A 26,123-nucleotide genomic window follows, 5' to 3' on the forward strand; every position below is an offset into this window, starting at 1 on the left:
TCCTAACCACTTCACCAAGTCATAGCCTGAAAAGAAACATTTTGAAGACAACGACAAGCAAATACATGTTCCAAGTTCCAAGACGTTAGAAACTTTGAAAAAATTCACTGGAGTCCCTCATGTCCTGATTTGATGTTACATAAATGTCCTACATTAGAATCTGTACATTTCTATCAATAAAACCTCCTTTCATCCCGTTCAGACATGCGGTTCCATGTTAGACTAAGAAAAAAGAAGCTCACGACACACACTCACACACACGCACTTTTTTAAACTATGGATTATCCTTCTAAGTTGGTTAATCTCTCTCATTTTTCTCAGAGATTTCATGGCTGTGTAAATTATCCCACGTCCCTAAAGGCAGCAACAGGAGTTTAGGCCAGTCTGCGGACACAGGACTTGCAAGGTCAAAAGCCAGACCCGCAGGCAGGACAGCGCCCATTTCGAGAACATTCCGCCAGCGGAGGAGGCCCCGAGAAGCACCCACCTTGCCTGCAGCAAACAAGTGGCAGCCCTTGACGGCTTCGAAAACATTGGGCGAGATGTCGGGCTGGGCGGGCAGGTGAGCCTGCGCCAGGGACTGCTTCACTTTCTTCACGTCCACGAGACACAGGGCCCGCTCTTCTCCTGGGGGTGGGGGTGGGGGAGCAGCCTCTGGTCAGTGCGAGGCCCATCAGCAAAGCCACGCAGGTTGCTCTCTCTCTAGTCACAGGTGGAAACCAGGGGGCCCGCCCAGGCTGAGTATCATTTCTTGGAAACAGCTGGGACCGGAAGCGTTTCAGATTTTGGATTTTTTTTCCCTGATATTGGAATATGTGCATCTACAACATGAGGTTATCTTGGGGACGAGACCCACATTAAACACAACATTCACTTGCGTTTCACTGACACCGTGTACACGCGGCCTGCGGGTCATTTCCCACCGCATTCTTAGTGCACCTGTGTTTCGATTAGGCCATCCCACAGGGCCAGGTGTCAAGGGGGTCAAGAAGGCTTGGATTTGGAGCATTTTGGATTTTCTGACTAGGGATGCTCAACCTGTCAACACATGCTTGGCCCACGCTGCGGATCCAAGACTGTTAAACGTTTGGGCTTCCTGCCAAGATTCTAGGAGGTGAAAATGCCGCAGACATAACACTGGACATGTGAGCTGTGCTTGCAAACAGGCTCCCCAGCAGCAAAGGACAGGGAGACTGCCACGAGGGGACCGTCTACACAACAACAGGCGTGGCTCCTCCCACAGCCGGATGCCACGCAAGACCTAAAGCAGCTGAGGAAGGGCCAAAGAGTGAAGAAGCCATGATTAAATGCAGCGCACGACCTCGGGCTATACCACGAATCAGGAAAATCAAGGCTAGCAAGGACATTACCGGGGCCACAGGCAGCATATCCAAGGATTGTATTACAGCAAGGGTTCCACTTCCTGAATGCAAAAACCGTATGAAGTGAAATCCATTCTAAGTGCAGGACAGCACGGTGGTGAGTGCGTCATCACACTTGTGCGTTTGTCAAAGCCCTCAGCATGCACAGCACCAGGACTGAACTGGATCCCAAACGAAGCTGTGGGGATGACACGTCAGCCCTGCTGCTCCGACCAGCACCAAGAAGTGCGCCGCTCTGTGGTGGGAGGGGCTGCGTGGACGTGGAGGGAGGGGCCGCTGGGAAACGTCCATGCCTTCCCCTCAGCATTGCTTTGAGTCTAAAACTACTTGAAAGGAAAAGGGGGGGGGTGGTAGGGAAAGGTGGAAACACAGAGTCTCTGAAATAAATGACTGTGGCTGTTTTGAACATCGAGCCAAAATAGGACTATTTTTCCCTAAAAGAAAGCAAAACAAACTGTGCCATGGTTATGTAAAAAATGCCAGTGCTCTTTGGCTGATACACTGAAGAACTTGGGCTCCAGCAGCAACTAACTCCCACTGAACCATTTGGTTCAGAAAAATGAGAGAGAGAGAGAGAGAGAGGACAAAATGAAAGAGAAGGCAGAAGAGAGGTTCGGGAGCATCCACAGATGTCAGGGAGGACACACGGGAGCAGTGGTCACGGCCCTCAGTGGCACTGATGTAATTAGGGCAAAAGGTTTGCGCTGAATGAGGCTTTGAGGCACTCTCCACCTGACACAACGGGCAGGTGTTCTGTGTGGGAGTCAGACTGCACTAAGCCGGACTCCAGAGGGAACTGAATGTGGACAGAGTCCATCAGCCAACGCCTGGACTTCACCAGGGACAGAGGAGGGAGCCCCTGCCTTTGTGTTTCCCAAGCCTGACACTGGGCTTAACACGCTGCTTCCTCTAAAGGCAAAGAACAAGTGCCATGCCCTTGGCCTTGCACCTGCTATCATGAGAAGCTTCTCCAGGTCCTTGATGATATAGATTTGGAAGACTGCTCCGATTCCTGGGACGTGGGTCAGGGAGTTTTTCAAGACATTCAGGGCATACAGTCCTTCCTCGGTGCCCACCAATACCACCTGCAGAGAAGCCCAAGGGCAGAAAGTAAGCACACGCGGGTGGCCGGCACAGGGGCCGTTTCCTGCTGTCGGGGCACCGAAGGCTTCACCTGGTCGCTGAAGGGCAGCGTGCAGTTCATGTCCAGCCGGTCATCGCCTTCCAGTTTCAGCAGGGAGTTTCCCAGCCATTTCTTTTTCGTACATGAGGGGGAAAAAAAAAATCAAACGAGACATAGTGAGACAGAACTGCTGGGGACCAGACCAGGCAGAGAGACAAAGTTTAAAGCGAGCTACTCCTGCAGAAACAAACAGCTGCTCCTGCCTCGCCCCCTATTTTGATCTGCGCTGCAAAGGTGAGACACGCGTGGCGCTGGTGTCCCAGGGCTGCTGCCTGTTAATTAGCACAGAGGCGTAACTGAGCGGGATACAGAGACGGGCGAGTGTGGTCAGTACAGAAACTTATCCCATAATGGGAAATAAGCTGAAGCCAAGAAAGGTTCCACCTGCAAAGGGTTAATAAGCTACATGGCCGGCTCCTCCCCCGCCCCCTGCTGCAGCAGGAATGAAGAGGTGTCAGAAGCACACCAAAGAGCCCTGGATCTGGTACCTGAACCCACGCAGGCAGAAGCTCCAAGAGAGTACTGTCCCGGGCCTATTGCACACACAGTAACGTGCATTTCAGTAAAAGGCTCACGCGGGGAACAATGAAACAGGTCAGCTAAACAGGTCTGCCCAAGCCTTCTCAGGAGGCTCGTGGTTAAGACTGTTCTGATCGCAAAACCCTTAAATCATTAGGAGCCAAGTGCCTACACGGAGCTGTTGGGTGTTCCGCGGGGCCAGTGAGTGACGAGCGCTGTTTGTATCTCGGAACGTTCTAGGGGGAGGCATGCCAATCACAGCACACCTACGTTCCTAAGTCTTAGGCATGAGTAGGATTTCAAAGCTGCCCACAGAGGGGCAACTGCTGCAGCAGCAAGGGAGGTTATGAAAAGCCCTCCCGAGGCAGGCGGGGCTGCCGTGGCCCCAATGCTTGTAACTCAAGCCTTCCAACCAAACGGACTCAACCCAGGAGCAGGAGAGGGCACGTGCTCTTCCATACGTGGCAGCTGTATCGCCATAACCAAGCCCTCTCGCGCCCAAGGGTCAGCTCTGGGTGCTGACTCTCCCATTCTAAAGGGTTGCAGAGAGCGAGCCGGGGACGTGCCGCCCGCTGCCTCTGAGCCTGTCCCCAAAACCCCCAGTCAGGCCGGCGGTCCAGAGCCATTACCCCTCAGGGAGGGAAGGCGAGGTGGCTGCCGGGACCCCCAAGGTCAGCTCAGCGCAAGTCCACCCCTTCACAGAGACCAAGCTCCGGTGCCCATTCTCATACTCACGGCATCGGCTTCGGCCTTCTCCCTAGAAACTCTCCCACCTGCGACCACCGACTCCAAGGCAGTGACCCAGCGCTGCTTGTCAGGGAAGCTGGGAGCTAGCAAGTAGAGGGTCCTCCCGGGCCAGCAGGTGGTGTGCGGGTGAGACTCCATCTTCAGGATATACGGGACATCTAGGAGATTTCATAGAGGGAACCGGATTGGGTGTGGGTTTCCTCCTCATCACTGGGAGGGACGCCCCGAGACATCAGAGACCCCACCCCACCAGGTGCGCCCCAGCCCCAGCCACTGCTGAGCCGGGAGCTGAGGAGGGAGTGCCCCCTGTGGCCCCAGCCCGGCCCCGGCTCCCCCTCACCTGCTTTGGCTGTGTTTGCGAGTTCAGAAGCACCAACGGCCCCGTGGATAGATACGTCCCCGTCGGGAAGGCACAGCTCAAATTCTTCCACCGGCCTCTGTCCAGCTTGGTGCAAAGAGGAAGGGCAGAAAGAAAAACAAAAGAACAGGGACAAGAACGAGGGGAGAAGAGAGCGAGAGCGAGAGAGAGCGAGAGAGAGACAGGGGACGCGAGTGGAGACAGGCGCACGAGAACAAGGGAAGGAGAGAGGTGTGCAGAGGAGGCAGAGAGGGAAGATAAAAACAAAACAAAGTGTGTCAGATGGGTAGCACAGTGAAATTTCTGATGACGATGCGGATTTATGGGTTAGTTGACTGAGGCAGAAGTTCCCGGAAGGTGTATTAGCAGGTGGAATCTTCAGGGCAGCGCCCTGCGGGTCCTTCAGGGGGGAGACCTATAGATGTGAGTATCGCACCAATAACCTTTAGAGAAGTCACTTGCTTTCACTTCTCAAAAATGGGAAAGCGTAGAAGGCTCGCGAGGCAGTCCAAAAACAAACAAAAAAACAAAAACACAAAACAACCGGAGCCTTCACGCCCACGCCGGAGGCCTGGGGAGCCACGTGCACTCAGAGTCCCCCTGAATTCTTAAGTTACCTTCTCGGGCTTCGTTGTCGTAAATGAGGACTTTTGATCCCTCCAGGACAATGTACTTCCTGTCCCAGCCTTGCTGTCCTCGCTTGTTATTCCTGGGGGAGAGCGATGGGAAAGAAACACGTGTGAACTCCCAAGAGCCAGGCTGGAAGCAGGGGTGGCGAGGGGAGAGCCCCAGAAGAGACACTCCCCTGGAACACGTCAGGGGAGGAAGGGGCTTGCGGCCTTCCGTGCCAGCACCTGCCTGGCCCGGCCGCCCTGCAGCAGTACCTGGGCACCTTCATCCACCCCTCCAGGTGCAGGCTGCTGCTGGGCTCCTTGGTCTGGAGACCCGGGGAGTTCATTTTGTCGCGGCAGAAGGCCTCGGTGAAGTGCGTGGCGTATTCGGCGGGCAGGCCGCAGGTGGCAGGCAAGCAGGTGGAGCACTTGGGATGACACATCACCTGGCACTCTAGGGAGGAGCAGTGAACCACGGCTCAGCTGGGCGTGGACGGCTCCCTGCCTCCACCAGCCAAGCCCAAGGCTCCCACCCCGCCCCCCACCCCTAAGTCTGGCCCTAGCATCCAGGTCATCACTCAGCTTCCCCAGCTGCCGGGCCCCTACAGGCAGGAAGGAGGGGGCCAAGTGCTCAGGACCTGCTTTTCTCAACTTCAACCCAGGTTGCCCACAAACAGGTGTGCAAAGGACATGTCCGCAGGTGTCGGCTGGAGCCAGGCAGGGAGAGACCAGCCTGACAAGAAGGGGCTAGAAATGAGCCAACACCGAGGCACTCTGCTGAAGACAGACACAGGCTCGCGGCTTTAACAAGGAGATAGCGTGCTCCCACTGACATGAACGCAGTGACGCTAGGGAGCGCAGGGCAAGGCAGCTGCTCCTGATGGCTCTTTCAGATGGAGACACCCGGGGCCCTCGCCAGCGGCACAACCGCAGCTCTTACCGAGACACTTGGATGCTTGGCGTCCGAAGTGCACCGTGTCCAGACACACAGCGCACTTGGTGGCTCGCATGTTCAGGCCCACGTTAAACCGGTGAGGGATATTGTGGTGCATGCGCTCCTTAAGACGCCGACTAAATTCTGGAGGGAGACAGTTTTTAAGTCATTACAGCGCTGCAAACGATACCGTCGAGGAGGGAAAGGACAATCCACGGAGGGAGAAGAAACATCTGCCACTTGGGAGGCCAGCATCCCAGTGTCAGAAGGCTCGGGTCCGAGTCCAGCTTCCTGCTACTGTAGACCCTGGGAGGCAGCAGGGATGGCTCCAGCAGTTGGGTCCCTGCCGCCCACGCGGGAGACCTGGATGGAGTTCCCAGCTCCCGACTTAAGGCTGGCCCAGTCCCACCGCTGCGGCATTGAGGCAGTGAACCAGCCCATGTGATTTCTTGTTTTTGCTCTCTCTCTTTCCTTGCTTTTCAAATTTTTCCAGAAGAGGGTGGGGCCACTGGGGTTTAAACAGTATTTCCCTAAAGAGTATAAATAAAAGGCTAACAAGCACATGGGAAAAAGCTCATATCGTTAGTCATCAGGGAACTGCAAATCAAAGCCCCAGGGAGAGGCCACTTCCTAGCGGGTTGGTGAAGATGTGGAGGAGCCACAACTCTCATCCACTGCTGGTACGAACGTAAAACGGTGCAGCCACTGGGGGACCTCGTCTGGCAGTTCCTCAGAACTGCCCCACAGCCCAGCAATCCTACTCCCGGGTTCACACCCAAGAGAGCTGAAAACCTATGTACTCAAAAATATGTGCATAGGCCGGCGCCGTGGCTCACTAGGCTAATCCTCCACCTGCAGCACTGGTACCCCAGCTTCTGGTCCCGGTTGGGGCACCAGATTCTGTCCCGGTTGCTCTTCTTCCAGGCCAGCTCTCTGCTGTGGCCTGGGAAGGCAGGGAGCATGGCCCAGGTCCTTGGGCCCTGCACTCACATGAGAGACCAAAAGGAAGCACCTGGCTCCTGGCTTCAGATCGGCGCAGCGCACCGGCTGTAGCGGCCATTTAGGGGGTGAACCAATGGAAGGAAGACCTTTCTCTCTCTCTCTCTCTAACTCTGCCTGTCCAAAAAAAAAAAAAAAAAGTGCATGTTTCTAACAGTACAACTGATGACAGCCAAAATGTAAGAACGCCAAATGTCCATCAAGGGGTTAGTGGACGCACAAGATGTGCTGAGGCCGGCCAGTGGGGCTGGGGGTCTGTGGGCCCCTTCAGATGAGTTAGAATCCCCTCCACAAGCAGGGTGTCCGCTGTGGCTGGAAAGCCTGCCTCCAGGCCAGCCGGCATCTCCCCTCTAATAGCTTCCTGTGCTGCCTGTGTGACCTTGCAGCTTTAAATTGCACCTTCAGGGTGGCTGCAATCTTTCTCAGAGCTGGCAGCTCTGAGTACCTGGGCAGAGCTGGACCGGCTCCGAGAGACCCTGGCCGTCTCGTGCGACCTCGCAGCTTTCAATCATCCTTCAAGCTACTCAAGCTAGTTGCGATCTTCTGCCCAGAGCTCGCAGAGGAGGGGGCTCAGCCCCTAAGGAGACAGTCTCCAGGAGGCCCCTGCTATCTCCTCGAGCCCCAAGCCAATCAACATACGTATGTGAAACCCCCTGTCCAATGGGCACCCCCAGTAGGATGACCCAATGAGCAAACAGTAATGCCTTAAAAACCGGGGGCACTTCTTCAGAGCCAGTGTCCTGCTCAGGCACTCTGCCCCGTCTCCTCTCGGACCAGACGCTTTCTCTGTCGCTTGCCAATTGAATAAAAGTTTCTGCCTCTTTGCAAATGGTTTCCCGGCTTTTTATTTCTACACTAAGCTGAAGAAAAGAACCCAGGAGACTCGCTCTGGCAACCGCCCTCCCCTGCATGACCGGTGACACTATCTATGTGAGAAAATATTATTCAGCCAGAAAAAGAAATGAAGTATGACCGATGCTACAGCACAGATGAACCTCAAAAACATGCTGAGAAGGAAGCCAGACATGTAGGGCCACATGTAGCATGAGACCATTTATCTGTAACGTCCAAAAGAGCAAAGCCATGGAGACACCGAGCAGAGTAGCAGTTGCCGGGGGCTGGGTAGAAGAGAAATGACTGCTAAAAGGTGCAGAGCTTGTGACGTTATTTTTGCAGGGTTGGTGGGATGAATAAAAATGTTCAAAAATCAGGGCAGGGGCCAGTGCTGTGGCATAGCGGTAAAGCCGATGCCTGCAGTGTTAGCATCCCATACGGGCGCCAGTTTGAGTCCCAGCTGCTCCACTTCCCATCCAGCTCCCTGCTAATGCACCTGGGAAAGCAGCTGGAAGATGGCCCAAGAGCTTGGGCCCCTGTACCCATATGGGAGACCCAAAAAAGCTCCTGGCTCCAGCCTGGCCCAACCCTGGCTATTGTGGCAATTTGGAAGGTGAAATAGTGGATGGAAGGCATCTCCCTCTTCCTTCCTCCCTTCCTCCCACTCTGCCTTTCAAATAAATAATTTTTTTTAAAAAATCGGGGCAGGCATTGTGGTGCAACAGGCTAGGCTACCACTTGGCACACCGGCATCCCATGTCAGAATGCCTGGTTTGAGTCCTGGTTTCTCTGCTTCCCTCTGATCCAGCTCCCTGCTAATATTCCTGGGCACACAGCAGAATTCTGATGCCCCAAGCATTGGGGCCTTGCACCAATGCAGGAGACACAGATGGAGTTCCTGCCTCCTGGCTTCAGCCTGGCCCAGCCCTGGCTATTACGGGCATCTGTGGAGTGGGAGTGAACAAAGCAGATGGAAGATCTCTCTCCATCTCTCCCTCTGTGCCATTCTGCTTTTCAAATAAATAAATAAATAAATAATTTTTAAAGATGCTCAAAATTACAATGTGATGATGGTTACATAACCCTGTGAACTTACTAAAAAAATCGTACATTTAATTGGGTGAATTGAATGGAATGCAAATTATATTTCAATAAATATATTTAAAAACAATACAGATTAATTATAGATTGAAAAACTATTCTATTCTTAATTTATTTCATTTTACTTGGCAGGCAGAAAGAGAGAAATTTCCAGTCCTAGTTTACTCTCCAAATGCCCACAAGAGCCAGGGCTGGGCCAGGCTAATGCCAGGAGCCTCAAAGTCCATCCAGGTCTCCCATGTGGGTGGCAGGGACCCAAGTACTTGAGCCGTCCCTGCTGCCTCCCAGGGTCTGCGTTAGCAGAAAGCTGGAGTGAGGGACTGGAGCCGGGCACTGGAGAGAAGCACTCAGACAGGACGTGGGCATCTTAACTCCTAAGCAAAACACACATCCCAGAGTAAAGCTCTGGGGCCAGCGCTGTGGCCCAGTAGGTTAAGCTGCTGCCTGCAGCGCCGGCATCCCATATGGATACCAGTTCATATCCCAGCTGCTCCACTTCCAATCCAGCTCCCTGTCAATGGCCTGGGAAAGCAGCAGAAGATGGTTCAAGTATTAGGCCCCTGTGACCCATGTGGGAGACTCAGATGAAGCTCCTGGTTCCTGGCTTCAGTCCAGCCCAGTGGGCCATTGCAGCCAACTGGGGAGTGAACCAGCAGATGGAAGAACTCTCTGTGTCTTCCTCTCTGTAACTCTTTTTTAAAAAAAAAAAAATTTTTTTTTTAAAGAGTAAAGCTCTTTGATTCAAGGTGTTATATAAACAAAGGAACAAGATGACGATAGTTCAAGAAAAACAACAGTAACACAAAACCCATCATTTGATTTGCAACCAAAGTAGGTTTGATTGTGATACCATCACGCTAAACCACAGCTGAATTCTATTTCCCTAAAACTTTCCAAACCACCTTCCTGGGTCTTTTATAAAGTCCTTTTCAATTCTAGCGAACAAAGTGTTTTCAAGATCACAAAGAAAACTCTCTGCACCGTTGAGAGGAATATAAATTGGCACAAACTACCAATATTTGAAATGCACATGACTTTCATGTCACAAGAATTTATCCCACAGCCACAACACCCACAAAGGCCAAGGCCGCTCTTTGCAGGGTGGTCACGGTAACAGCGGATTGGAAACAACCTAAATGCCATCAACAGGCGTCTGGATCAACAGCTGAGCTCCATGCATAGATCAACACCAGGGAGAGCCACAGCCCTCTGCAAGAAGACGGCCGTCCACAGCACTAACACGAAACACCCCGAGACCCAGCTTCCAAGGAAGGGGTGGGGAAAAACACGTTCATTGTCTCCCAGTCTTAAAATACTACAAACATGAGATACCATGATTGATACAGCCACACTGGGACTGGCCAGAACCACTGCTAAGAGAACACAACGGCTGACTCTGAGTAGCGGGGCTGGGGCTGGGGCTCGGGCTCGGGCTCGGGCTCGGGCTGGGGCTGGTGGGTCACTTCTTACTCTTTATCCCTCAGCCTCACCTGCAGTTTTTACCATAAGCCTGCCTGCCTTAGAGGAGAAATGAAACTCCACACCAGTGTAATGGCCCCTGGAGAGCCGCCATGGCCCCATGAACACGGCTATGATTTGAACATGTGTCCCAAAAGCCGGCAAGTGGGGAACTTCATCTCTAAATTGGTAACTGAGGGGATTTGGACGTGGGGCCCTTGGGAGGTGATTAGGATGAGAAGAGATCGTGAGGTGGAGCCCTGAATGGCATTAATGGTTTTGGAAGAGGTGGAAGAGACCCAAGCTGCCAGGCGTGCTCTGTGGCACCACGGGAGGTCCTCGGCCATACCAGGACGCAGCAAGAAGGCACCTGAGGACCAAACGCTGAGCAGGTGCCCGCACCGCACTCCTGGGCTTCACACCGGCTGCGATCGTCACTCAGCAACAGAAACCAGGCTATGGGAGGAACGCACCCTCTGGAGTGGAAGACTCCTTTCTGCGGCTGGACGGCGGGGCCAGCAGGCTCATGGCACTGGGCTGGTGCTCGGGCGACCGCACGATGGCGGACATGGCGATCTGCTGCCTCGCAGTGGCCGGCGTGGACGGGTGCGGGTGTTCTGCGGCTTTCCGGTGGGCAGCTGCAGAAAGACCGGTACAGCGCCTTGTGGTCAGCTGGTCACCGAGCGGACTGGCCCTGGGCCATCCTTCAAGGATGCAAGACCCAAAGCGCACGCATGGTGCCCATTCAGCAACGCCAAGGATCTGGCAGACGCGGGACGCCTGGACTGGAAGCGGACGGGCCGTACACAGAGACACAGGACTGGTCCTGGCCAGTCTCGTGGAGGCGCCCTCTGCCTGTCCCACAGCCCGGAGCGCGTGCAAGAGGGAGCCCTACCTTCCTCCCGGGCAGAGCGCAGCTCGATGCGGGTCTTCTGCAGGGCCTCCTCCAGCTCGGCACAGCGAGCTTTCTCCTTCTCCAGGGCCAGCTTCAGTTCATTGTACTGCAGAGGAACCTGTGTGGGCAAAGCAGGGTCCTCTTTCCGTCGACTAAATAAACCCTAGCAATGGAAACAGAGATAGCTCCTGACTGCTGGAAGCTGGCACTGGGGTAGCTACAGGATGTCTGACTCGGGAGAGGCGAAGCGCGCAGGCCAGGAGCATACTCACTGTAAGGGCATTTAGCAAAAATGGCAAGTGAGGGGGGAGGGGGGCGGGCTGAGCCACAGCCCGCTCCGGCCGGCTGGGGGAAAACAGAAAGAACAAAACGGGGGTGCAGAAGTGTTCGCCGAGCGGGTTAAAGACGCTTGCAGTGCCACCACCTCTTCCTTTGGCATCCCCAGGACGGGAGGGCATTTCTGAGTCTGTACCCCTCAAAAAATGGAACCGGGAGAGGGTGGAGGATGCGGCGCCGGGTCAGAGGTCACTCTTGCCTTGGAATTTGTCTCACAATGCTTGTGACAAGACACGGATGGGAGTGGTTTTCCAAAAGGAAGAAAAAAGAAAAAAAAAAAAACGCTAAAAATGACGTCAAAACAAGAGGCGTCTTTAAAAAAAAATGCAAACGGAAACATTTACTGCACATGGAAGAAAAAAAAAAAAAAGAAAAACTCAGGAATAATGCAAATGAAAGAAAAAATTAACTGAAAGAAAAAAAAATATGGAAACACCCTAACTACATCAAGTGACATAACCAGGGAACAGTTGCTGCTAAAATAAAAAAGATTAAACATCGTAAGAATTACAAACACACACAGTCACACAGGTGCACGAAAATCCGCCCCTGCAGCCTCCGCAGGCCGCCCTCACCCCTACAGCACAGACGGACCAGGAGCCGGGACACCTACCAGGTCTCCCACGCCTGTCTCGGGACCCCAGCTCTGCAAGTCCTTGCCTGAGAAGCCTCTACCACTACGGGGTACTAAGGCCTTGGGAAGGAGACCATAAGCTCCTCAGAGACCTTAGAGGAACTGAGACCCAGGACAAAGGCTACAACGAGAAATCACGGGAATCGGTGGGAATCACTGGGAATCATGTATCAGGCCTGCTACAAGCAACCCTGCCGCGGGCACCCACCTACAGCCCCGTCCACGGTTGTTGATTCGTTTCTTGTGATAGCAAAGGGATGGTGCAGCAGTGGGGGAGGGTCCAGCCATCGAGCCGGGACGCTTTATAAGGCAGGTCAACTCCCTGGATTCCAGTCCAGGAATGGACTGGGCCGGGTCATTTCTGAGGACTTTCCGGACTCAGGTCTCCTGTGGAGTCCCCGACATACGACCTCAGAGCCCCTCTGAGCCCCTGAGTCTGCGACTTTCTCAGCCCTCGAATCACACACGTAAGCTGCCCCTGCTCTCTGGAGCCCCTGCCCACAACCTGCGGATCCCACCACAGTCCAGGACACATGGCCCAGCGTACTCCCCACAGCCACAAGGGGCACACTCCCTGAACAGAGAAAGGCACCATAATCTTAACGGCCACCAATGTCAAGTCATTTGTTGGATTGGATCAATGATACCCCTGATAAAACTGTCCACTCCCACTGCGACCCACCTTTTTCTTTTTAGCGGGTTGGTCCATTTTGGCTTGCAGAAAATCAATGAGTTTGGTTTGTTGAGAAATCGTGCCTTCCATTTTCACCTTTTCGTGAGAATACAGAACCTAAAATGGAAACAGAAACAGAAAAGAACCTCAGAGCCAGGCAGGAGGACACGGCTATAGGCAGGACCATCCGAGAACAGACCGCGCAGGTGTCGGGATCCCAGCACGTGAGCGTGCGACACAGACAGCGTGGTGCCGGTAGGCACGTTCTTGTTCATTTAGTCCCAATTTTATTGCAAAGGAAAAAAAAAAAAAAAAAAAAAAGATGGGTTAATAAATGGAATAAATGGAACAGACAAGAAAGTAAAAATAGTAAAGGGCTGCTGTTACATTCCAGGTGGTGGGCACCAGGGACATTTTCCGGCTTCCTTAGACGTTTGACAATTCCCCTAAAGGACCCTGGGGGAAGCAGACACCGCATGCCACAAAGAGGCGGAGGCCCCCACCGCCGCGCCTCGGCACCCTGCCTCCCAGCAGGCCCCGCGGGTGCGTACCTGGATGTTCTCCAGCTGATACTCCAGGTCACTCCTCTCTGTCTTCAGCAGATCAGCCCGGTCCAGGGCTTCCTGCAGCCCCTGAGTCAGACGGAAGATGTGGTTCTTCTGCAGGTCCATCTGCTGCTGTAACTTGGCTTGCTGGTGGGAGAAGGGGGGCCAGAGGCTCAGCCCCTCACAGCACATAACTCGGCCCCTGCTGCGCCTCCTCCCTGAACTAACTTAGGCACAGCACCCAAAGCTCAGCTTCTGAAACCATCTCCCTGCAGTTAGTAATTGCTGTCTATGTCAAAATGATGTGGGCGTGGCTGGGAAGACGTGGCACAAGTCCCAGGGTCCCAGGGGTGACAGGCACCAGGCTGCAGTCAGAGCGACAGCTGAGGCTATCTTGGAGCTGAAAGGCTTGGGCCACCTGAGAGCATCTCACGGGCAGTGAGACTCGGTGCTGTGACAGCTAAATCTGTTCTGGCTTTAAGCGGAAGGTCTCGAGTGTCGTCAGCGGTCAGCCGCTCCTACAGGCAGGGCAAGGGACACAGGAGGAGCCAAATCCCCCACACCGAATGAGCCTCAATCAAGGAGATAGATCCATGGGATGCCGAGAAAGGAAGAGGAGCCGAGACACAGTATCGGTGTCGGCAAAACCCACAGGGGCAAAAAATCCCACTTAGCACAGTGGAATGGTTTTGTGCTACAATTCACGCTCTGATTTTCACATTGGAAGTCAACCCAGAGTCAGCACAGGTGATGAAGACCCTGGCTTGACGGCTCTTTCCTAAACTCTTCTGTTTCCATAAGGCAAGGGAGAGCAGCCATGCTGACCAGCTGCTGCTGGGTCTCATCCCGCCCCAAGCTGTGTTCTAAACACTCTTGCTGTGGCCCAAATCCCATCTGCACACTCAGCACAGGGAGCTACAGTAGAGCAACAGCCATCACCACAGGCGTTTTCAAACAGTCGCTGGCAGGTGCCAAAGCCTTTCACCCCGGCTCGCCAAGGGCCGCTGACAACCTCAGCTTTCACCCCAGCATGCCGAGGGCCGCTGGCAACCTCAGAACTCGCTGGCCCTGTTCACCTCACACCCCTTCTCTCCACCTGTGTCTTTTCCTTCCTTTCCTGCTCATCACTGGCCCTACCTCTTGAGAGGCAGCCGATTCTTGGAGGCACCACACTCTAGCAGAAGAGAACCTGGACCTAGAATCTCACAGGCCCTCTGAATGTGGGCCTGAACACCTCAGTGGTGTGACTGCAGGTGACTGTACTGTCCCCTGGAGCCTTGTGTCTTCACCTCAGAGTGGGCGCAACGCCTGCCCGCCTGGGCGACACACTGAGCACAAGGCCCGGCATACAGCAGGTGCTTAATGAATGCTGGTCCTCTCTATCTCCTTTGTCCTCCTTTCTTCCCTCCATCCAGGGCTGTGCCTTCCCTCACTTTCCCACCTACCTTTTCCCTATTGCCCTACCATAAAGCAAGAGAGAACCAATACTAACTAGAGATCACTTGGCTTGGACACATAACCAGGAGTTTCTCAACTGCACTGCAGAATCCCCTAAAATGCAGGGAAAAAAGGAAGAAAACAGCCAGGACACCCTCCTAAGAGGAGCTATGGAGCCCCGCCTCACAGGTGATTTCTTCCACAAATCACCCTGTTTAGCTTCTTTCTACTATTTTAGGACATCAGCTCTCAGGCAGGAGGCAGAGAAACAGCTGCTGGGGACAAGAATCCGCTTCATGACAGCAAGGCCCAAAATGTTTTTCTGGAAAAAACATCTCAACTGTCCATTAGCTTTCCAAGAAACAGGCTGGTTACCTACTAGTGACAAACACTCATGCACACTGAAGTGTTCTTCAGAACCATTAACCTGCTTCCCAGAGAGAGAGGGGAGTGGGTCGGCGTGAAAGCAGGGCCTGAGCGGGGCGCTGAGACCTGTCCGACACTCTTACAGGGTGACAGGAAACCACAGGATGAGAGAAGGAGCTGGGTGACAGAACTAGGGCAGGAAATGACCCCACTGGGCAAGAAGGGTGACCAAAACCACCAAGAAAAGGTTCAGCAGGGTGTAGTGTTTCTAACAGACAGAACGTAAAGTTGTCTAGGAAGGAAAATAGCTCATGGAAGGGCGGCTGATGCTCACGCTGGTCAATGGGTGCCAATCACGGAGGAGACCCCCACCCCAACCCCCAGCCCGCAGAGCCCCGGGAACGAGCAGAGGTTTACAGAACCCAGGATGGACGTGGCAACAGCCCACTGCATCCAGTGCCTTTCGGCCCACAGGGGTCTCTAGAAACTCCCTTTTGGAAAGATACATCTACCAGAAAAGAACATCCAAAGCTTGGAGGGATTTGAAATGTTTCAGTAAGAAAACAGAAGGCAACTTGGAGGGGGAGAGCTAGCTGGATCTAAGCAACTGTCACAGAGGATAAAAGCAGCTCTCTTGTGGGCTCATCGCAAGCCCATTTTACATGAGTTAATTCATGTAAAATACTCAGGAAGGCACCTGGCACATAGTAAGTGCTAATTAAATACTAGTTATTTGGATTACTAATCAAGTAATTTGACTACTGATCAACACCAACCTCTGATTTGGGTTGGAAATATCAGACTACTCTCTAATCTCATGTTTCAGTGTCTTAGAATCAGTGGGTAGAAGTTTTAAGTTTTAGATGGAAATAAGAAAGGATTTTCTAAGAATTAGAGCTGCTGACAAATGAGCTGGGGGACCAGCATATCTGGTGCAGCAGGTTAAGCCGCCACCTGCAAAGCCAGTGCAAGTCCCAGCTGCTTCATTTCTGATCCAGCTCCCTGCCAACGCACTGGGGGAAGCAGTGAAGCTGGCCCAAGTGCTTGGGCTCCTGCACCCATATGAGAGACCTAGATGGGTTTCCTGGCTTCTGGCTTTGGCCTGGCCCAATCCCAGCCATTGCAGCCATCTGGGGAGTGAATCAGCAGGTGGGAGATCTCTCTGTATCTATCTTTTTGTAACTCTGCCTTTCAAAGAAATACATACATCTTTTTAAAAAGAATAGGCTGAAGTATCCAAAGTCAGGTATTTAGGCCACTGTTTGAGAGGGGAAGGGATTCTCTGCCTCCGACAGGATGACTTTGGCCAGGATCAACAAAGCAACTTCCTCCCCTGGTGCTACATCCAATGGACCGACACTGGCTGCCAAGAACCGTGTCGGGAAAGCTTCTGAGGCCACCGTGGGCCACCAGGGAACATGTAAGAGGAAGGTCCGGATCCTTTATCTGCAGGGATAAAGGGACCAGTGCTGCGGATTTGGATTAGAGGAGTGAAAACCCCTCCCACTTCTGAGACTCTGACTCTGCCCAGCCCAAACATCTCCACACCTGTGATGAGGACACTTGGGTGAGACCTTGGGCCCACGCTCGCCCAGCACAGCCCACAACCAAGGATCCCAACTGCAATTTGGGTCAATAAACATCAATCTTTATTTCCCAGAGGTTTCAGCTGTCTGTGACATCTGCTTCAAACGCAGTGTCGGCCAGATGTCTGCTCAGAAATCTAACTGTGGGGTACAAACTGGGAAACTGGAAATGTTCTCATGTCGCTCAGAAGCGAGAACAGGGAGCAAAGTAGGCTTCCAGCCTATTCCTAGTGCTGCCACTGACTCACCAGTAACCTTGGACCACAGCACGGAGCTGTCAGGGCCAATCTGCCCTCTTTAGAAGGAAGATAGCATAGGCATTACTTAGGTACCTGCTGGAGGCAGAAAGAGCAGAACAGGGGACACTGCCTAATCATCCCAGACAAAAGGCCATAATTCTCTATTTGACCCCCAGGTAGATGTAAAATTTCCATTACAAATTCAACATCTCTAAGACAAAAAAAAAATCTGAAATCTAAAACATAATTTTTTTTTTTTAATAAATTCAACCCACAGAATGAATGGATTTGTTTTTCTTTGAAAAGCAAGAGAGACAGAGAGGAGAGCTCTCATCCACAGGTTCACTCCCCAAATGCCCATAAAGGCCAGGGTTGAAGCTTGGAGTCAGGAACTCCATCCAGGCCTCCCACTTGGGTGGCAAGAACCCAGTAACTTGAGCCACACCAGTGCGTCCCAGGGTCTACACTAGCAGAAAACTGGAAACAGGAGCTGAAACTAGGAATCAAACCCAGGTACTCCCAAGTGCAATGTGGGCATCTTAACTAGTGTCTTAAGCCTTGGACTAAATGCCCAACCCAAATCCAAAGCTCATTGAGTGCTGATATAATTCCACAAATGGAAAATTCCACACGTGACTTCATAGGGGTCACAGTCAAAATGCAGGCACACTCAAAGCACTGTGTAACGTTACCTCCAGGCAACTGTACAAGGTGTACAAGAAAAATAACTGAATCTCAGGTTTAGGTTAAGCTCCATCCTTAGGATGTCTCACTACATGTATGCAAGTATTCCAAAATATGAAATCTGAAACACTTCTGGTCCTAAGCATTCTACGCAAGGGACACTCAACCTATGACCATCTGATGAACTTCATGTCTACACATGTTTACACTGCATTACTAATTTTATTTTTTTAATTTACAGTGTCAAAATACACATAACAAAATTTATCACTAATGTAAGTCCTTCCATGGCTTGAAGGACATTCGTGTCATCATGCAGCCATCACTACCATCCATTTCCAGAACGCTCCCAAACTCCCACCTATATTTTTCAAAGTATCATTCTATAAAATATTCAATACCCACCTGCCAAATTTCACTACACTTTTCCAACTTAATAGCATACAAAATTATTTCTATCTGCAAATCACCTCAGAAGCTATGGGTATCACAAAAAAAAAATTATGCACAAGAGTGTTCTGGTTAACTGAACTGTCAGGCTCCTACACACAGAACTCTCTAGAGCTCAACTTTTCATTAGGTATCTGTATGGAGTACATTTGTCCTCGTAGGTCAATTCTAACGAACAAAGTAGAATCATTAGGGAGTCAATATGTAAGACTTTCGGTGAGAGTGGGCAATAGTCATCCATTTCAGTAGCAATTTTCAGAGCTCTATGAAAAAGTACAGGAAATGAAATAATGGATGGGCTTAGGAGATCAATTTGAGCTTGTCATCTTCTGTCTCAAAAGCAGGGCACAATTTTTTGTAATTGAATTAAATGAATGTTCAAAAGTATTCATGAAATTTGGTGCTCGGCATAACCTGATCCGATCCTTACCCTGTGAAGGAAGCTAATATTCATGGGTGTCCTGTCAGCATGAAACTTAATACTTTGGATATTAATTCTAAAGAAGACTTTAAACTTGGTATTCATTCACCTGTGCATTTCATAAACCTCTATTTGGCACAAACTCACCATGAGCTTGACAATCTACCATGCACCATGGACGAAGGTACAGAGACCCTCTGATCCTCTGAAATATTTAAATATTCTTTGAATATTTAAATACTGCAAAGTATTATGTGACCACCTGACTCTTTCTTGAAAATTCCAATTTCAAGATGTGAAATGTCTGAGCTGGCTCTGACCACAGGAACCCACTGAGTTCTTACACTCAGAGCCCCCGGTGTTTGTACTCACCTCTTCCAGAAGCCTCTGCTTGAGCTCTCGTTCAGTCTCCAGTTTCTGTTGTAAGCTCCGAGCATTCATTTCAAGCATGGCATGCTTCTTCTCCAGGTCATTGAGCTGGACATTGGGGAGAATTGACCATGATGCCACAGTTAAGAACGTTAGAGGCCAATGGCTTTCACAAACCTTCACAGATAAAGAATAATTCCAAGGGATGTTAGTTGTGTGAGGATAAGGACTCTTTCTAAGGGACAGGTCTCATATATTGCTGTGAGAAGTTCTAACAGTGTGGCTGCTCAAGAATTTATGTATCTGACATGCTTTGGCTGCATTTAATTAAATGATTATACACTAACTACTTACTACTTGCATAGCAATATAGCTCTGGGCATAAAAGCATGGCTAAGCTCTCTCAAGGATCTTAAGTCAGTGTAACACCTTCTGTGTTACAAATAATGACTGCTTTGTCAGTTAATAAGATGGATAAAAAAGGGTATGGAAAAGATAAAGTTATCCCAATTGGGAGGTCAAGAAACAACAGTCTTGGCTAGCACCACAGCTCACTAGGCTAATCCTCCGCCTGCGGCGCCGGCACACCGGGTTCTAGTCCCGGTCAGGGCGCTGGATTTTGTCTCGGTTGCTCCTCTTCCAGTCCTGCTCTCTGCTGTGGCCCAGGAGGGCAGTGGAGGATGGCCCAGGTCCTTGGGCCCTGCACCCACATGGGAAACCAGAAGGAGGCACCTGACTCCTGGCTTCAGATCGGCGCAGCACGCCGGCCGTAGCGGCCACTTGGGGGTTAACCAACGGAAAAAGGAAGACCTTTCTTGCTCGCTCTCTCTCACTCTCTAACTCTGCCTGTTGAAAGAGAGAAAGAGAGAAAGAGAGGGAGAGAGGGCGGTAGGGAGGGAGGGAGAAGGAAGGAAGGAAGGAAGGAAGGAAGGAAGAATGGTCTTGGAATATTTGGAGTTTAAAGGATGCATAAGACTTGGCTACTGGATATTTAAGGAGAGCCAACTAGGAAAAAATATTAAGTTAAACATAAAAGGGTTCACTGAACTCTAAATAATAAATTACTTTTCTCACAGTTAAAAAGAAATGCTAAGCCAGCATCAAGGAACCAAGGAGTGTCCCAGAGTGGCAAGCACTAGCCTTGAATTCAATTCTGCTTCTGTGAATTCCTGGTAAGAAAACAATCATAATATTTTCAGACACACACACACACACACAAACCTACAAAACACGAACAAGACTGTAACACACATAATGAGATTATGGTACACAAAACACAAACAAGGTTTATGTTATTCACAGTGTTACTTATGAGGCAAAAAACTGGAAGAAGCCCAAATTTCCAGTACAAGTAGGATGATTAAATTAGGCACCTTCATCGGACTGATGTTTTTTTAGAGCTACGTGTTCAAAAATATTCAATAACCCACAAAAAGCCTGTTATGATGTTAAAATAAAAGATGTAAAGCTATATGTATAGTAAAAACCTGTACTTACACAAATGGTCCAGTAATGTGAGTATATGTGTACATGTGCATATGTATAAATACCAAAAAGAAACTGCAAATAAACTCGCCGCTAATATAGCAGGGTGAGGGGTTGCCATGCATTTTTCCTTTTCCATGGTTTCTATATTTACCTTAATGACCTCAAACACTTATTTTTGAAACTACAAAATTTAGATTTTATGTGTGTATGTGGAAAGTGCGAGCCCTGCGTATATGAAGTTTCTGACCTCTACTTCTGTCATCTGTAACACTGAAGCACCTCGTCTGCGTCTTTTTCAAGGCCATTAGATAAAGAATCCAGAACATTCACATACTTTGTGACTATAACATGTGAAGGCGCACGGACAGGACACACGTGTTTCCAATGTGAGATACACAGGACATGCATGCGCCACGAGCCCGTGCTCAGAGACACTGGCCAGCTGCAGCTGCAGCAATGGAGTGAGTGTCAGTCACTGCCACGGTGCACCTCCCCAAGCATGCTCAGCATCAAATCCATAAAGCCTGCTAGAAACAAATGCCAGACGATGGGACAGAAACTCAGGACTTGGGACCCCAGACAGGGAGATGTTAAGAGGTCACTGAGCAACCACGATCACCCAACACCCATCACCACTCACACCGTCACCAACCAAGGATGTCCCCCAGAAGGGTATAACCAGGTGACATTTCTGGAGTGAACGGATGTATGCTTAGGAAATACGCTTCCCGGGGATGGAATGTTGATGTGTGTCAAGCATGTAATTAAAGATGGAAACAGAAAATGCTTTTCTACGAGGCAGAGGGCCAAGTGCTGACCTTGTCGGAGAGGCTCTCGGCTTTCAGCTTCTGTTCCTTGAGAGCCTGCTGCAGAGCGAGGATCTCGGCCTTGTGCTCCTTCACCGCCAGCTCCACCACCTGGCGAGACTCGGTGATCCGCTGGTCGGCCCTCGCCCTGCCACAGAGACACAGGCCCACCTTCAGGGTTCCCGTTGCCAGCGATCTGCAGTGTGGAGGCCCCTATATAATCCTGACAAGCAACTCAACAGGCTGAGAGTTGGACAGATGCCCAACCCTGCCTCCGACTTCCAAATTATATCTTCCTTTCCAACCGCTTACCCAGCAAAGATGTGACCCACTTTAGGCCTTGGGTAAAAATGCCCTTAAAAGGTAAGGCTCCTGTGAGTACTCACTTGGAAACGCTGAAAGGGAAAAGACAGCTCCAAATGCAACTGGGCTGAACACGCTGTGCCAAGACTGGCACACCCTCCGTGGGCATGGAGGTGGAGTGACCCCCACGGAAGGACCTCATGTTGTTCTCTTTTGGTATTGTATAATATACTCACGAGGCTGGGAGCCTAGTGGAGAAGACAGACTGCACCTCATATTTATGTCTTAAGATGGAGAGGGAAGGGTGCCAGGAGAGAAATACACTCACCCTTCAATACAGGGCAGGCAGAAGAGACTCTGGGGATGGTTTTGTGGAGGACATAACGTTGACTTTCTGCTGGGAGGCTGAGCTCATCCACGTCAGGGCCTGAGTGTGGGCTAGGAGAATGGTGGGCGAGCCATTCTCCTAGCCCACACTCAGGCTAACCACCGAGGTGGGCGAGCCATTCTCCTAGCCCACACTCAGGCTAACCACCGAGGTGGGCGAGCCATTCTCCTAGCCCACACTCAGGCTAACCACCGAGGTGGGCGAGCCATTCTCCTAGCCCACACTCAGGCTAACCACCGAGGTGGGCGAGCCATTCTCCTACCCCACACTCAGGCTAACCACCGAGGTGGGCGAGCCATTCTCCTAGCCCACACTCAGGCTAACCACCGAGGTGGGCGAGCCATTCTCCTAGCCCACACTCAGGCTAACCACCGAGGTGGGCGAGCCATTCTCCTAGCCCACACTCAGGCTAACCACCGAGGTGGGCGAGCCATTCTCCTAGCCCACACTCAGGCTAACCACCGAGGTGGGCGAGCCATTCTCCTACCCCACACTCAGGCTAACCACCGAGGTGGGCGAGCCATTCTCCTAGCCCACACTCAGGCTAACCACCGAGGTGGGCGAGCCATTCTCCTACCCCACACTTGGGCTCACCCCCGACCTGGGTGAGCCATTCTCCTAGCCCACACTCAGGCTAACCACCGACACGGGCGAGCCATTCTCCTCCCCACACTCGGGCTCACCAAGACGTGGGCGAGCCATTCTCCTAGCCCACACTCAGGCTAACCACCGAGGTGGGCGAGCCATTCTCCTAGCCCACACTCAGGCTAACCACCGAGGTGGGCGAGCCATTCTCCTAGCCCACACTCAGGCTAACCACCGAGGTGGGCGAGCCATTCTCCTACCCCACACTCAGGCTAACCACCGAGGTGGGCGAGCCATTCTCCTAGCCCACACTCAGGCTAACCACCGAGGTGGGCGAGCCATTCTCCTACCCCACACTCAGGCTAACCACCGAGGTGGGCGAGCCATTCTCCTAGCCCACACTCAGGCTAACCACCGAGGTGGGCGAGCCATTCTCCTACCCCACACTCAGGCTAACCACCGAGGTGGGCGAGCCATTCTCCTAGCCCACACTCAGGCTAACCACCGAGGTGGGCGAGCCATTCTCCTAGCCCACACTCAGGCTAACCACCGAGGTGGGCGAGCCATTCTCCTACCCCACACTTGGGCTCACCCCCGACCTGGGTGAGCCATTCTCCTAGCCCACACTCAGGCTAACCACCGACACGGGCGAGCCATTCTCCTCCCCACACTCGGGCTCACCAAGACGTGGGCGAGCCATTCTCCTACCCCACACTCAGGCCCTGACGTGGGCGAGCCATTCTCCTACCCCACACTCGGGCTCACCCCCGACCTGGGTGAGCCATTCTCCTACCCCACACTTGGGCTCACCAAGACGTATGCGAGCCATTCTCCTACCCCACACTTGGGCTCACCAAGACGTGGGGGAACCATTCTCCTACCCCACACTTGGGCTCACCCCCGACCTGGGTGAGCCATTCTCCTGGCCCACACTCAGGCTAACCACCCACATGGGCGAGCCATTCTCCTCCCCACACTCAGGCCCCGATGTGGGGGAGCCATTCTCCTCCCCACACTCGGGCTCACCAAGACGTGGGCGAGCCATTCTCCTACCCCACACTCAGGCCCCAATGTGGGCGAGCCATTCTCCTACCCCACCTCAGGCTCACCCTCGACGTGGGCAAGCCATTCTCCTAACCCACAGTTGGGCTCATGCAATCTCCCCATGGGCAGTTCCCTCCTCCCCTCCTGTACAAACTCCTCAGCCTCCCAGCAGAAACTCAACGTTATGTCCTCCACAAAACCATCCCCAGAGTCTCTTCTGCCTGCCCTGTATTGAAGGGTGAGTGTATTTCTCTCCTGGCACCCTTCCCTCTCCATCTTAAGACGTAAATATGAGGTGCAGTCTGTCTTCTCCACTAGGCTCCCAGCCTCGTGAGTATATTATACAATACCAAAAGAGAACAACATGAGGGAAAGCCAAAAATCACTTGCAGTTGACCTGAAAGCAAATGAATGCAGCCTTCTTAAGCACAGACCATAATTCCATCTTCCCTGCGTGCTTGTGTATTTCATTATTATAATCATCGTCATACTATTTGACAGGCAAACAGAGTTCTCTTGTCTGCACGTTCACTTCCCAATGCCCACAACAGCCAGAAGTGGGCCAGGCCAGAGCCAGGAACCAAGAACTCAACTTGGGTCTCCCACGTGCAAAGTGATCTCTGAAGGACTCGAGCAACAGCCGGAGGAGGAGCCGGACTTGAAGGCGCAGGGAAGGGACCTGACGGAGAGCAGCCGGAGGTCACAGTGAGGAATGGGGGGAGCCCAGGGGTTTACAGGGAAGCAGGAACAGGGCCTTCCAACGGCAGCCCCTCACAACGGCACACACCCTGAGTGCGCGACTGTGCAAAGTGCATTTTCATCTTCTGCCTTCATCTCTTCCAGGTTACCTGGGCGAAGCCTAAGGTTGCTCACCCAACACATCTGGCTAAATGTGGCAGAGAGCAAACAAAGGGACAGCTATGCCCAGGTGTAGTTTAGGGTGCTCAAGGAGACCAGAGAATCCCAAGAGGGACGGTGATACTGGCCAGGGTACAAAGGCTGGACACGAGTCAGCCAGGCCAACATGAAGCCACCGGGCTGATGCTGGCCCGTAGCTGCCACCATGCAAATGGAGAAGGTGCCCCATCTTCAGGACTGTTTCTTTCTTCCACCTGTAAACTGTCCTAACTCCCAGTTCTGTTAGAACAAGACACTCTCCTGTCCTGAGCTGTAAAACTGTCTTCAATGCGAATGGCACCCTTGGGCTATGCAGGGCACACCCTGAGCCTCGGCAGATCTGAGATCCGGCGGGGACATCTGCTGTGCTAGGGCAGTGGGAAGGCAGGGGGAAGAAACTGCCTGAACTCATCACCACTTCTCACCACAACAGCGAAAAACAAAGAGCAAACCTCTGAACTTTTCTGGCAACGCAGTGGTTCCCCGCTGGGGACAATTTTGCCCCCGGCCAGGGGACACTGGGAGCACCGTCTGGAGATGTTTTTGGTTGTCACAACTTCGAACAATGGCTGCAGGGCTGATGCTCAGTCCCCTACAGTGCACAGCCCGGGCCCCACCACAAAGAATCACCCAGCCCGAGTATAGAGGGAAGATGGGCACAAGACCTGGCCAATGTTAAAGCAGCGATGGTCTGGCGTGGCCGCCGTAGGAAACCTCATGACAGTGGCTCTGCACAGAAAGCCCTGAGCTGTCTGTCCTAACTCCCAGCCCCTCCACTCAGGACAGCAGCCACTGCCTTGGCATCAACTGCCACGTCCACAGCTAGGATGACCAGTCCAGCATGGTTTGCTCAGGAGTCTCCCAGTTTGGGCACTGAAAGTCTTGTGCCCCGGGCAAGCTGGGACAGCTGGTCCCCTGGTGCACTGCTCGCCTGCCGCAGGTGCCGGTCACGGCTGTCTACAGACAGGGAATCCCACCTGCTCTGCTTCTCGGTGTCCAGCATGCGCTGGAGCTCTCGAACTCGACACTCGAACTGGGACTTCTCGTCGCCGAGGACGCTCCTCCAGGCCTCCCACTGCCGCTCCTTCTCCAGCAGCTCGTCGTTCAGGGCCTCCAGATCCATGACCTGTTCTTCCAGCATCGTGCAGGTCGTCTTCAGCGCCTCCATCGTCTGCAAATCAGTACCACTAAGATGCGCCTTGATGCAAATGAGGAGCTCATCGGCTCAGTTTCAGAAAAGTACAGGTTTCTAACTACTGTCTGCGATGGTTTCTTGCCAGTGAGGAATGCATCGAGAGCCACTGCTGTGGGCATCTTAAGAGGCAGAACCCAAAGCAAGGCCTGGGGGAAGTGACCGCACTTAAAGATCAAATGCTCACACCGGCCTTCCAAAGCATTTGATTTTAAGTTTGTTTAAATCAAAATTAAGAACAACTCTATACTTTGAAGAGCCCCAAAGCCTTGGAAACATGACACGACTGTGAAAAGAGCCCCTTTGCTGAGCAGGACTTGGTCTTGCAGCCCTTGGGAGAACACATCAGGCACTCCTTCTAAAACTGGCTGAAGTGCTCCAGGGACCTCACTGCCCCATCCACCCTCCTTACTTGCTTCTGGCTGGTGAGCTGCATCTCTCTCTCCGTGATCTCCCGGCGCAGATGGTCCACTTCACTCCGCAGCTGGACAATCTCGTCGTTGGCACCGGAAGCCTCATCGAGTTGTTTGGACAAGTAGAAGTTCTGGTTGTTGAGTTCGGCGTTGTCCTCAGTCAGCTGGTTCAGCTGCTCCTCCAGGTCTGTGATGACCTGAAAGAGGGGAGGAACCCGGTTACGTGCCGAAGCAAGCTCACCGTGA

At 52.2% G+C, this 26,123-nt stretch overlaps 1 protein-coding gene across 9 annotated transcripts in view; it reads right to left on the reverse strand.

The window, feature by feature from the left end:
- Positions 1–26,123, reverse strand: part of CIT (citron rho-interacting serine/threonine kinase) — a 177,282-nt gene that overhangs the window by 15,839 nt on the left and 135,320 nt on the right. For 6 of the 9 annotated variants that reach the window (XM_062181903.1, XM_062181905.1, XM_062181904.1 and 3 more), the window contains 17 exons: positions 25,877–26,074; positions 25,250–25,443; positions 21,068–21,203; positions 18,765–18,869; positions 13,216–13,356; positions 12,674–12,781; positions 11,022–11,184; positions 10,600–10,764; positions 5,741–5,878; positions 5,074–5,254; positions 4,807–4,898; positions 4,172–4,276; positions 3,820–3,989; positions 3,054–3,098; positions 2,557–2,637; positions 2,332–2,467; positions 488–627 (listed from right to left, as the gene is read on the reverse strand). In XM_062181903.1, coding sequence (XP_062037887.1) covers positions 488–627; positions 2,332–2,467; positions 2,557–2,637; positions 3,054–3,098; positions 3,820–3,989; positions 4,172–4,276; positions 4,807–4,898; positions 5,074–5,254; positions 5,741–5,878; positions 10,600–10,764; positions 11,022–11,184; positions 12,674–12,781; positions 13,216–13,356; positions 18,765–18,869; positions 21,068–21,203; positions 25,250–25,443; positions 25,877–26,074 — 2,298 coding nt within the window. The remainder of the gene's footprint in view (positions 1–487; positions 628–2,331; positions 2,468–2,556; positions 2,638–3,053; positions 3,099–3,819; positions 3,990–4,171; positions 4,277–4,806; positions 4,899–5,073; positions 5,255–5,740; positions 5,879–10,599; positions 10,765–11,021; positions 11,185–12,673; positions 12,782–13,215; positions 13,357–18,764; positions 18,870–21,067; positions 21,204–25,249; positions 25,444–25,876; positions 26,075–26,123) is intronic. The other 3 variants (XM_062181908.1, XM_062181909.1, XM_062181907.1) reach the window with 3 other exon arrangements.

Source organism: Lepus europaeus, chromosome 23 (assembly GCF_033115175.1).
Source record: "Lepus europaeus isolate LE1 chromosome 23, mLepTim1.pri, whole genome shotgun sequence".
NCBI lineage: Eukaryota > Metazoa > Chordata > Mammalia > Lagomorpha > Leporidae > Lepus > Lepus europaeus.